At 57.2% G+C, this 12,197-nt stretch overlaps 1 protein-coding gene and 1 long non-coding RNA gene across 5 annotated transcripts; one reads left to right on the forward strand and one right to left on the reverse strand.

The window, feature by feature from the left end:
• Positions 1-117: 117 nt before the first annotated feature.
• LOC118969930 (uncharacterized) lies at positions 118-5,896 on the reverse strand. Its single transcript, XR_012126609.1, has 3 exons — positions 5,779-5,896; positions 2,158-2,244; positions 118-353 (listed from the first exon to the last, which is right to left on the reverse strand). It is a non-coding gene; the product is annotated as an uncharacterized lncRNA (long non-coding RNA).
• Positions 5,308-10,706, forward strand: PTGIR (prostaglandin I2 receptor). Of its 4 annotated transcripts, none has more exons than XM_017674679.3 (3): positions 5,308-5,409; positions 5,729-6,520; positions 7,506-9,733. In XM_017674679.3, the coding sequence occupies exons 2-3, from the start codon at positions 5,753-5,755 to the stop codon at positions 7,893-7,895; spliced, it is 1,158 nt and encodes a 385-aa protein (XP_017530168.3). In that variant the 5' UTR covers positions 5,308-5,409; positions 5,729-5,752; the 3' UTR covers positions 7,896-9,733. The 4 variants fall into 4 exon arrangements, with proteins under 4 accessions (XP_017530168.3, XP_017530169.3, XP_036860927.1 ...); XM_017674680.3 differs by having other exon boundaries at positions 5,309-5,404; XM_037005032.2 differs by lacking the exon at positions 5,308-5,409 and adding an exon at positions 10,266-10,706 and having other exon boundaries at positions 5,442-6,520; positions 7,506-7,646.
• The last annotated feature ends 1,491 nt before the right edge of the window (positions 10,707-12,197 follow it).

Raw genomic sequence — 12,197 nt, forward strand, 5'->3', positions numbered from 1 at the left:
CTGAGCTGGGACAGGGTACTAATAATAAAACTTGGGGACCGGGAGGTGAGAGAAGCATGCCTAGGGGGACAGGATACAAATTAATGCGTACATTCCTTTTTTCAACACTTTCTTTGCTCTGGAACACAGGGGTGATGGGTGGTAGCTCGGGGTCCTGCCCTTTTTCCCACTGCACCCAGAGGTGGCTGCAGAACATACGTAGCTTGCAGTTATGTATTTTCTGGCTTTCCACTTTTGGCCTACATAATGTTTAAAAATGTTCTTGACTTGGTTGCCACATCAAAAAATAGGAGTACTTCACTTAAAAGTCCGTATTTCCAGCTTCTCATGAAGTGGAAGGTCTGGTGACGATCCTGCAGGGTGACAGTAGACAGTGAGATAGGACTGGGGCTTTCTAGCTCGCCAAGGTCCCCACCATGCCCTGTCTCCCAGGAGGCTGGGGCTTAGTTGCCATTTACCATGGAGTTTGCCTTGGGGAGAGGTGAAATCTCTAGGAATGTGGGTTGAAAATGAGGAAATGCATGCTGGATGAGCTATAGTTTTGGTTAATTATTGTACCTGGTTGGCCCCAGGACCACTTGGTTTGAGACCCTCTCCTCTCTCCTCACCCCCCACTGTCCTTGCTCCCCAGATTGGGACCGAGGGGGGGCTGGACCCCTCTATCTGGAGGGAGATGGCTCACTGGCCTTCCTTCCCGGGGGTGGGGGTGGCATGCACGCATTGGGCAAGTGCTCCATTATTCACATCGGATTAGGGTCCCCTGGGCCCCAACTCTGAGCTTCCTGTCGGATTGAGGCAGGAACGGCTGTAATTACATCTCCCTCCTGCCTCCCACCTCTCAGCTGGCTCCGGCCTGGTTGCATCATGTCTGTGGGAGCCCCAGGGGAGACAGGGGACAGAGAGAGCCAAGGATGAGCTGGGGTGGGGAGGAAGGATGCTGGGAGGGAAGTTGCCAGAAGGATTCTGGAGTTTCTCAGACCCAGCATTCTTGTATCTTCGAACCTGAAATGCAAAGGAATCTAGAATCCCAAAGCCTTGGAGGGCTAGAATTCTGGAGACCTTCACCCTTGTGGGACATGACTCTGGGGGTCCTGCACTGCTGTCCAGCTAGAAGCCAAAGCTTGCACCTCATGAGTGTGAGGATGTCCTGAGCCTGGACCGTTGGGGTTTAGATCCTTTCAGCCCTGGGATCTTGTCAGGCGCCCAACCTTCCTCCTTCACATGCCTGGTCTCTGGAGTGGAAAGTGAGATGAAGCAAGCAGGGCTGGCTCACCTGGTGTAGGGAAGGGAGAGCAGGTGGGACCAGAGATCTGCCTGGAGGAGGAGGAGGGGAAGGAGTGAGAGGACTGGGTGAGCCTGGACCCAATGTTGGTCACAACTGAGGCTGGGGAGGAAGAGAAGCCAGAAGGGACGGGGCAGGTCCCCGGTGACCAGCCTCCAGCAGGCAAACCTGGGTAATCTTGTTAGTGGAGATGATTCTGCAGCAACAGCTTCTGGTCATCCACTGCTCTTTCAGCCCCTAGCTGTGAGGTCAGCTCTGGGGTCACGGCCAGGCCAAGAGGCAGAGCAGTGAGTGCCTTGGGAAGTGCTTGCTCTTAGCAGCCCCCCACTTCACCCCGGATCCTGAGGGCTGCTGGATGCCCCTCCCAGGGTGCCTTCCTCACATCTGCACCCACATGCTCAGAGCTGTGCCTACCTCCTGGAAGGGGCCTGGGGGAGGCTAGCCCAAAGGGAGAATGAGCCAGAGCCGTGGCCAGCACCGCCCCATCTCACTTAATACTCCGATAGCCCCCACAGGACCATGTATCCCCATTTTACAGACATGAAAAAGAGGTACGGAGGGGTGACATCACATGGCCAGTGGAGTCAGTGGGTGAGTGCTCAGAAGGGGCTAGAGGTTTTCTGGGGGGCTTGGAGGACAGAAGTGAGGGTGTCCCAGCTGAGGGGCACAGCCCACGCAAAAGCAGGGCAGGGATGACAGGGTAGAGCCTCTTGAAGCAGAGGTGAGAAGTAGAGCCCATTAGGTAGACAAGAGCCACTTTGGGGTGGAGAAAAGGGTGGTGGGCAGAGAAAAATGGCCTCTGGCTGTAGGTACTGGTCGCTGCCAAGGAGGGACAGGTCAGGATGGACACAAGGCAGCTTCTCAGACGGTCATACCCGACGGTCAGGCTTGGCGGGAACCAGCAGCTGGTGGCACTTGGGTGGAGGTTATGAAGCAGGGCTGGCCTTTTCCCAGAGCAGGGCCTGGAGGACGGAAACCAGGAGTCAGGAGAGGGTCAGGCCCAGGGCAGGCTGGGATCTCGGGTCAGCGGCAGGTCCAGATGCAGGCCTGGGCAGGCAGCTGGATGGCCGGTCGGCAGGCATGGGAGAGGCCCGTGGGTGTGGAATGACTCAGTGGAGGGCCTGCCTGCCCAGGCTCCGGCTCTCACCATGTCTGCTGTCACTTGTCCCATGCCATTTGGGAACACACCTGCATCCATGCCATCCATCCATCTCAGCCCCTCTGCATCCCCAGCTCTTGGCATACAGTAAGAGGGTTAGAGTTTGTTGAATGAATAGTAATACCAGCAGCTATTTGAGGGCTGTGTAGAGGCAGGCGGGGTGAGTTTCGTCTCTTATCTTCGCCCAACACCCCAACAAGTGCAAGATAGCCATTTGATGAACATTAAGGCTTAGCTACAAGCTGTTTTCTAGCATCACACAGCCAGTGACAAGTGAGTGGTGGAGGTGAGCTTCCAAACCTTCTCTTCCCACTAAGCAGGCAGCTGCTCCACATTCAAGCACACATGGAGAGGTACGGGCATAAAGAAACACATGAGCCTGAAATAAACAGACCCACACAGATGCACCAATAGACACAGATGCACAAATAGACCTTAGAGAAAATAATGCCTACCTACTGCCACACACACACACACACACACACACACACACACACACACACACACACACACAGAGTCACTCACCGTGCTAATGAAATGCTCATTCAAACACACAGACCCCAACAGTTTCACACAGACCACACATGAAGTTCACATGTCTACAGTCCCTTGCAACCACCCTCCTGGGTGCCCATCTCCCTTGCCTCCTAGGTGCTGGGTGTCCATTTCCAGTTGTCTCTGGACTGTTCTGCTGCCCACTGGCCCATGGTCCTCTGGGCAGGATCTGCTCCTAGCAGTAGGTGGAGGGGGTGAGCTGTTAACTCACCCACCCAGAGCAGGTCCTTCCCACAGACCCCGGAAGCCACCTCCCCATAGCCCATCTGGGGTGGCCTCCCACCCCAACGAATCTGGATGGAAGAGGAACCCTTGTAGCCCTAGCTGTGGGCTTGCCCTGCAGCCCTGGCTGGGTCCATGGAAGGTGAGTGGCATAGTGTCTGGCACTGACGTGGACCCTAGGGACCCTTGTTCTTTTCATTACAGTCACTGACACTCCAGAGCACAGAAGTGAGCCCAGGGCTGCAGGGGCTCCTGGCCCTCAGTGGCATGAGTAGAGAAACTGAGGCCTGGAGGGTGGCAGGGGCTTGTCTAAGGCCCCACCAGGCATAGAAGCACAGAGGACTTCCTGAATGTTCAACAGTCCTTGGTGGGGACAGGAAGCCAGGGGGTAGGAGGCTCTGGGAACCAGAGCTACCCCCACCCCCACCCCACAACTCTGCTGATGCTGAGACAGGATGCAAGTCTGCCAGGCATCATCCTTCATTAATATGATATAACTTCCTGCATTCCCTCTGGTCTGCCTGGGGCCTGCAGAGCAAGGGGGTGGGGGCCCGTGGCCAGGAGACCCAAGACTTGCACACACAGACACCCCCAGAGCCAGGCTGTGTGGTCACTCTTGGACACCCTGGTGTGGCTGAAGCTGGGGCATCCATCCTGACGGAAGCTGGGGATGCCATCTGGGCATGGGTGATAGGGAAACAGAGGTGGGGGGAGAAGGGACAAGGAGGTGTGGTCACTGTGGGGTGTGAGGGCAGAGAGGGGAAGTCTGCAGCTGCCCGGTGTCCGGCTTCAGGCCAGGGGCAGCCCTCCTGGCCTTGTAAATGATACGACATTAAACAGGCTCTCTCCATGTTACAAAGGGGGCCCTGGGCAGGCCCACGAAGCTGAAGGCAGCCCATTGTACAGATGAGGAAACCGAGATATGTCGGCTTCCTGTCCTGCCGGGATCAGCGCAAGGAGGTGGTTGCGTGAGGACAGGAGCTCGAATCAAATGGCGTGAGGCCTGAGTTTGTGATCTCTACACTTGCCCTGCCTCCGTGAAGAATAAGGGGTTTCTGAGAGAGTCTTGGAGGTCCCTTCTGGCCCTAATGGCCTGGGAAGCTGCACGGGAAGCCAGGAGCTCAGGGACTCAGGGGCCTGGGGCCTGGTGGCTGTTGTGCCAGCAGTGGGCGTGTGCAGGCTGACTGCACTGGCCTGGGGGTGGGGTGGCGGCTGGGGGCGTGTTAGGGGAGGGGTGGGAGACATCAACCTGACAGCCTTGCTGGAGCCCTGGGCCGCTGTCCCGGGCCAAAATATTATTCCTGGAATCAAGGTCGCCAGAGCTGGCCTGGAGCCCCGGGAGTGCTGGGGTGAGAAGTGAGAGGGCGGGAGGATGCGCTCCTCTGATATTAGCCTAGAAGTCGCGGGACCTCTCCCCAGCCGCCACCCCACTGAAGGCCAAGGCCTTCAGCTCCACAGCCTCTTCCCAGGGCAGTGGGGGCGCTTGTGAGCTGGGAGTGCGAGGACGGGCTCCAGGGACTGGCGTTTTTTCTCTGGCCCAGCCACCTCCTTCCCCAGCATTCTGGAAGGAGCAAATTGTGTCCAGGGAACAGAAATCTCAGTAGTGCCTGGAAAACACTACATCAGGGAGGAATTTCCTGGTCATTTCTCAATCCCTGGGCAATGTCCTAACCTTGGGGCCGGGAGCCCAGAATAGATCCCAGAGGCCACCCCAGACAGCCTCGGGGACTGGTCAGCTGTGCCTCTTAGGTCCTAACCTGGACCCCACCGGTGAGCCCCGCACTCTGTGTGTGCTGACCCAGGGCCACCAGGGAGTTAGGGCGGAGGGAGGAAGAGAGAGGCCTGCGTGTGCCCTGGTGGCAGGTGGCTCAGTGAGGGGACCATGAGGGGGCAGGGGAAGGGGCAGAGCTGGGGGGGATGTACTGGGCAGGGGGTACAGAGCGAGCAGCCATGGAAGGTGGGAGGGAGGGAGCACAGGGGGCCTCTGGAGAAAGCAGGGGGAGGGAAGGCGGGGCACAGAGAGGAAATGAAAAAGCTGGGGCTAGCAGGCAAGATGAGTAGGAAGGGAGGGAGGAGGGAGGGGAGGAGGGAGACGCTGACACACGGAGACAAACACAGGCAACGGGACCCAAGACCCAGCTGAGCAGAGCCGGGGGACAGAGGAGGGGCTGAGAGAGGCTGCAGAGGTGAGGTGAGGAGGGAGACCCGAAGGGAGGGAGGGAGGGACAGAGGGGCCGGGCCGGGGAGGGGACAGGGACACAGACACTGCAAGACACAGAGGCAGGGTCAGAAAGAGCCAGGGACACGCCACAGAGAGGGAAGGACCAGACAGAGGGACAGACAGAAAAGGAAAGAAACGTAGGGCGACAAGAGGACAGGCACACATGGAGAGCTGAGTGGGGGACCCCAGCTGTGGTGAGGACCATGCGGAGGGCGCTGGCGGGTGTCTGAGTGGGCCTCAGGGGCAGACCCGGCTCCCCTCACCCCCTCCCCTCCCTTGGGACCCACAGTCCAGGCGGCAGGCAGAGGCTGGGATGGCAGACTCGTGCCGGAACCTCACCTATGTGCGGGACTCGGTAGGCCCGGCCACCAGCACGCTGATGTTTGTGGCGGGTGTGGTGGGCAATGGGCTGGCGCTGGGCATCTTGGGGACCCGGCGGCGGTCCCGCCCCTCGGCCTTCACTGTGCTGGTCACTGGGCTGGCAGTCACCGACCTACTGGGCACGTGCTTCCTGAGCCCGGCAGTGTTCGTGGCCTACGCCCGCAACAGCTCGCTGCTGGGCCTGGCCCGGGGCCGCCCTGCGCTCTGTGATGCCTTCGCCTTTGCCATGACCTTCTTCGGCCTGGCCTCCACGCTCATCCTCTTCGCCATGGCCGTGGAGCGCTGCCTGGCGCTCAGCCACCCCTACCTCTACGCCCAGCTGGATGGGCCGCGCTGCGCCCGCCTGGCGCTGCCTGCTGTCTACGCCTTCTGCGTCCTCTTCTGCTCGCTGCCCCTGCTGGGTCTGGGCCAGCACCAGCAGTACTGCCCGGGGAGCTGGTGCTTCATCCGCATGAGGTCCGCCCAGCTGGGTGGCTGTGCCTTCTCACTGGCCTATGCCAGCCTTGTGGCCCTGCTGGTGGCCGCCATCGTCTTCTGTAATGGTTCCGTCACCCTCAGCCTCTGCCACATGTACCGCCAGCAGAGGCGCCATCAGGGCTCGCTGGCCCCCAGCCCCCGCGCCAGAGAGGATGAGGTGGACCACCTGATCCTGCTGGCCCTCATGACGGGCGTCATGGCTGTGTGCTCCCTGCCGCTCACAGTGAGTCCCCTCTGCAGCTGGGGTGGGCAGCGGGGAGGAGGGCAGTGCCCTGCTCGGTCCTGCATTGGTTGTGCCCATTTCACAGATGGGGAAACTGAGACTCAGAGGTCAGAGGCTTTGTCCACTGGAAAACAGCTCCCAAGTTTTCTGGGGAGTCTCTCCCATTTGCTTCTGTCCCATTTGACCCCTCCTGCCCCTTGTCTCCCCCTCCCATGTCTCCAGATCCCCGCCATTGAACACCCCCAACTTTCTCCCACCCCTGTAACAAAAAAATAACATCCATTGGGCATTCACTGGGTACTCACTGTATGCGCCCCCATGCTTAGCAATTCACAAATCCTCTCTCAGATGGTCTCGCAAATGACCTTATGTGCTCACTCCATAAGCAAGATGCAGCACAGAGTTCCTGTCCTGTCACTATTTTTACAGATGAGGGTCAGGGTCCCCTGCCAGGCTGGACCCCAGACTCCTCCTATTTTGGAGTCTGGTCACCCTGCTGCCACTTTGTTCCCTGCTTCCCACCCAGCCCCACCCTCCATCTACCCTTTGAACCCCCCAACCACCCCCTTTCCAGGAGGAGAGCTCACCCTGCCTCTGGCAAATTGGATACGGGCGGACCCCTGGCGCTGTGGCACCATGCTTCTTTCTGTAAAATGCAAGGGCTGGGCTAGATTTGAGGGTCATCAAGCCTTTTGGGGGTTACAGATGACTCAGAGGCTGGGAGCCATGGAGAGACACACCCAGGCCCAGCCCTGGGATCCACCCGCACGCCCTGTCTCCAGGGCACCGCTGGCTATCTCCTGGGGTTTTCTCTCCCTCTGCCTCCTCCATGCATATTTTTCTTAGTTTTCATCTTATCTTATTTCCTTCCCCTTCCCACAGGCCGCCTCCAATGGGCAATGGGAGGAGGGGAGAGAGGGTGGGGGGGGGTATGTGGAGGGCAGGCAGCTCAGGGGTGTTCTTGACGCCCTTGCCCTGCCCTTAGATCCGGGGCTTCACCCAGGCCATCGCCCCAGACGGCAGTGAGATGGGGGACCTCCTCGCTTTCCGCTTCAACGCCTTCAATCCCATCCTGGACCCCTGGGTCTTCATTCTTTTCCGCAAGGCCATCTTCCAGCGGCTCAAGGTCTGGTTCTGCTGCCTGTGCCCCAGGCCTGATGCCCGCAGCGACTTGCAGACCCCCCTGCCCCAGCCCGCCACAGAGGGGAAGGACCCAAGGGCCAGTCCTGCTCTTGGGGGGAAGGAGGGGAGCTGGGTGCCTTTGCCAGTCTGGGGTGAGGGGCAGGGGGCTCCTCTGCCTCTGGTACAGCAACCTGGCAGCACCGTGGGAGTGCCGTCCAAAGCGGGGTCCTCAGCAGCCTGCCCCCTCTGCTGACATCTTGAGCTGCCCAGGATATCCTGCGCTGTGTTCTGGGGTCGGGAGCCAGACAGTCCGGGGCATGGCGAGTGGCTTCCGGTGGACAAGTAGAGATGCACCCCGGAGCCCTTGCCTGCCAGAAACTTGACCCCCTGAATTCAGGGGTGATCAGCTGCTATTTCTTCTCCTTCAGGGCAGCCAAGACAGGCTGTGGGAGAAGAGGGAGGGAGAGAGGGAACATTTACCCTGGAGCACAAAAAGAACAGTTCTCTCAAAATACCCAGGGGCCTGGCCAGCCTGGTCTAGCCTTCACTTGTCCATCCATCTCATTGTCTAAATATTTAGAAGGTGGAGAAGTTCCCAAGGGCTTCTGTGCACACAGGTCTGCCCCGGTTAGGGTTCCAGCCCTGATGCTTCTCCCTTTGGGGTGTCCTGGCTGCTCACCCCAAATCTCCAGGGGATGGCGCTGCCCTCTCCCAGGCCACTCCTACAGCACCCCTCTGTCTGCCTCCTGAGAACCAGGGATTTTTTGGGCCAGCTCCCTGCCCTGCTCACTTCTGCTTCCCTGTCAGCCTCAGGAGCTCTGGCCCTGAGGGAGGGCGGAGGAAGGGGAGACTACCGCACTGGGGGTGATGCTGCTGGGGCACGTGACTGGGAAACAGCATGGCTGGCGGGCTGCAAGACCATGGGGGCACGGGTAGGGGAAGATAGAGGAGCTGGAGGATGAAGAGGTGGGAGGTGTGGATCCTAGGGACCAGCCAGGGACACAGTCCTAGTCCTGGGCCCACCTCCCTATGAGGCCTGCCTTCACTTCCTGGGTCCTTGGAGCCCGTGGGGAAATTTCATTCGTTCACTCAACAAATAGTGCGCCCTGGCTGTGCCAGGTGTTGGAGCCACAGACCAGTCTCTGTTCCACCTCAGGGTGATTTCCAGCCCCCAACCCTTCACCCTTCTTGCCATTGCTGGGGCTCAGAGAGGCCCAGAATCAAGGATGCCCGGGAGTGAGCCAATCAGCAGGAAAGGAAGTGATGCTTAGGGTGGTGGGTGAATGGGAAAGTCCTCCTCCCCACCCGCTGCTAGCCCCACCCAGTTCCCCTTTCTCATTAATAATTCTGCACCTTGGGAGGGGTGAGGTAGGTGAGGCGTCCTAGAAAGATAATGACTGCTAACATCGGTGAGCCCCCCTCCATGCCTGGTGCACCCTCTCACCCCAGTTATTATTAAAGCCTTTCTACGGAGGCTGGAATCAAGGTCCAGAGGGGGCAATCACTGGCTCCAGGTCACACAGTGAGGAGGAAGCTCGTTTTGAGGGTGGAGCTGATGGATCTTACTTTCCATGTCCAGCGCCCAGCTTGTGTGTTTGGCTGGTGGCTTTGCCTTTCTGTGCCTTGGCTTCCTTGAGTGTAGAACAGAGATTGTAACCTACAATTTTGCTTACACAGTTGTGCGAGGATTAAACGGTCTGAAAAGCAATGTAGCACAGGGCCTGGAGTAAAGCCCACAGTAGATGAATGGTACGGCTATTGCCGCTGCCGTCCTTGCTATCTATGGTCTTTGGCTCTCTGGGCAAACGTGGTTCGAAAAAGCAATGCTTTGCTCCATTGTTTTGACTTTTGTTTTCAGTCATTGTGATTCAAATCACATCACAAAGAACAAGGGGTGTCTGGATGAGTTAAAAATAGGTCAAGATGACTGTTCGATGGGCATGGGCTTCCTTCTGGGGGGATGACAATGTTCTGGAACTAGATCGTGGTTGTACAACATTGTGAATATACTAAATGTCTGTGAATTGTATACTTTAAAATGGGAAATTCTATGTTATGGGTATTGTACCACAATAAAAAACATGTAATACCAAAAAAAAAAGGGTGTTTAGAACCTTTTTTAGCAGAGTAATTTTATATTGGTTATATTTAACCAAAACAAACAGATCGAGAAACACAAGGTGGGGTCCAGCTGCTGTCACCAAACTTGGCTTGGCCTCTGTGGGAACTGACCCCAAAGGGCCTCTGGGGGGCGGTGGAGAAGGGATGGGGGTGGAGGGTCTGCAGGAGCCCAGAAAGAGGGGCCTGCCTGTCCAGACAAGACCCCCCAGGGGCCCTCGCCTCCTCTCTCTGAGCCGCCGCCTTTGGCGGGTCAGTTCTGTCACCCCACTGTTTAGGGCTCACTGAATGGCAGCCCATGGCCGGGCGTTGGTGCCCAGAGCATCCACGCTTGAAGTGGGCGCTATCATCATTCCCGCTTTTCAGACGCACATTCAGGGGAAGAGAGGATTAAGTTTCAAAGCTGGTTTTCTGCTGGTTTTTACCCACCAGGCCTAACATCCCAAGAAATCAGTCCCTTCCTGCGCATCCCACTGTTTAATCTCAGACCCCCTCACTCCCCCAGCTTCTGGCCTGGATGTCTACACCGTCTGCCAGATCAGAGGTTCTCAAACAACTCCTGCTCCATCTCCCCGCAGCCCAGCCCCTCCAGGATGACTTGGACACTCTCCCCCGACCTCTCCACCCCCCTACCCTCCGACCTCCCAGCCGGTGTCCTGGACCCGATGGCCTGTGTGTCCTCTCTGCTAGCTGCCGCGGTGCTGTCTAGAAGGTCCTAAGCAGTCACACCCTGCTGGCCAAGCTCCAAGATCTCCCACTGTCTGGAGGCCAAGGGCCAACTCCCATGCTCCCTGTTCAGCCGCAGCGACACCGAGTTTCCCCCCGAAGCCTGTGACCCATCGGGCCTCCACCTCTTTGCTTACTGAGCTCACCCTTCCTGGAACAGTGTTTCCCCTTCTCTGTTTGTCAAAAGCACCCATGGCCATTGAGGTCTTGATTAAAACATTCCTCCTCGAACACTTCATAAATCCTTTCTCTGCCTGCAGAGCAGCCATTTGCTCATTCATTCAGCAGCTCTTACTGAAGGCTTGCTGTCTGTCAGGTTCTGTCCCTGCGATGCTGGGGACATGGCAGTAACAGAGTCGGCCCTGGCCCTGCTCTCCTGGGGCTTGGAGTGGGCAGAGCTGGGAGACAGGGACAGAGCACAGTCTAGGGGGACATCAGGGAGGGCTTCTCAGAGGAGGGGATAGCTGAAGCAGGAACTGAGGATTGGAAGAAATTGAGCCTAAAAAAGAATGTTTCTGTCACACTCACAGTTTTGACTCTGGCCTCTACTGCCTCCTTTCTTTAGCCTCTTGTCCACTTATTAATTCAACCTAGATTCCCTTGAGCCTGTTTTGGGCCCAAGAGCTGCCCTGTGCTTGCTGTGGATATGGCAGTGACTGACACTGCCTTGTTCACAATTCATTCAGTGGCCTAACAATTTAATAATCACAGAGAGATGTATTCCAATCAGCAGCAAATGTACAAAATTCACAGTCTGTGATATATACTGAGAGCACAGGGCAAGGATCTCTGACACACACGCGGTGAATGTCCTCACCCAGGGTGGGGATCAGGAAGCGACACACTAGGAACAGGTCCTGCTCCCTCAGTGAGATGTACTCATTTTTAACTTCATTTCTTTATTCATTGGTGACTTCTAGTGCTGGGCCTGGCGCAGAGGGGACCCACAACTCACACCCTGGCTGGTCCTCAGTTCAGCCCTGGGCCTTCTGGAGTCATTGCCCCACCTGCTGGTCACACTGGAAGTGACATTTAGGATGGTCCCAGAGCTGCTGCCCTAGACTGCACCAGTACCCTGGATGTACCCCAGTGGGGGCACCTGGATTTCCCTCACGTGGGCCCTGCTTGGGCACCTCCCGGTGTGTCCCTTTCTAGTCACCGTCTTAAGACAGGCTTTGAGCCAGTCTAGCTGGTCTGTGAGCCTGGATGGGAAACGATTCCCACACAAGCATCTGCTCTGTGCCAGCCTGCTCCCTCAGTGTCCGCCCGGCGTCCGTTAGAAGCTCTGAGCGCCATTCATGTGTCTTTGATTAATAAAGAATGGGAAAGGGAAGCAGGCCATGATTATTTAATAATGCAGCCTGCGTCTGGGAGTAAAAGTCTTTCGAAACATAGGGCCCAAGGGGAAAAAATAATGATTGGCGTATGGCAGTGCAGGCAGCATGACGCAGGGGTTAAAAGCATGGGTGTCTGGAATCCCAGTGATGTGGGCTTTGGAGACCCAGCTCAGCTGCTTCCAGCAACTGTGGTGCACGAGGCTTTTCCTGCCCCGGCCTCCATTCTTTTACTGTCAGATTTCAGTAACTTACCTCATGCCTATATGCCCACGAGAGAGCATGCACACCATAATCAAGTTTATTAGGACTCAAATCTGACCTTCATAGGAATTAAATGAGATGATGTCTAGGAATTGCTTGGCACAGACCTCTGA

The sequence above is a fragment of the Manis javanica genome, chromosome 17 (genome assembly GCF_040802235.1).
Source record: "Manis javanica isolate MJ-LG chromosome 17, MJ_LKY, whole genome shotgun sequence".
NCBI lineage: Eukaryota > Metazoa > Chordata > Mammalia > Pholidota > Manidae > Manis > Manis javanica.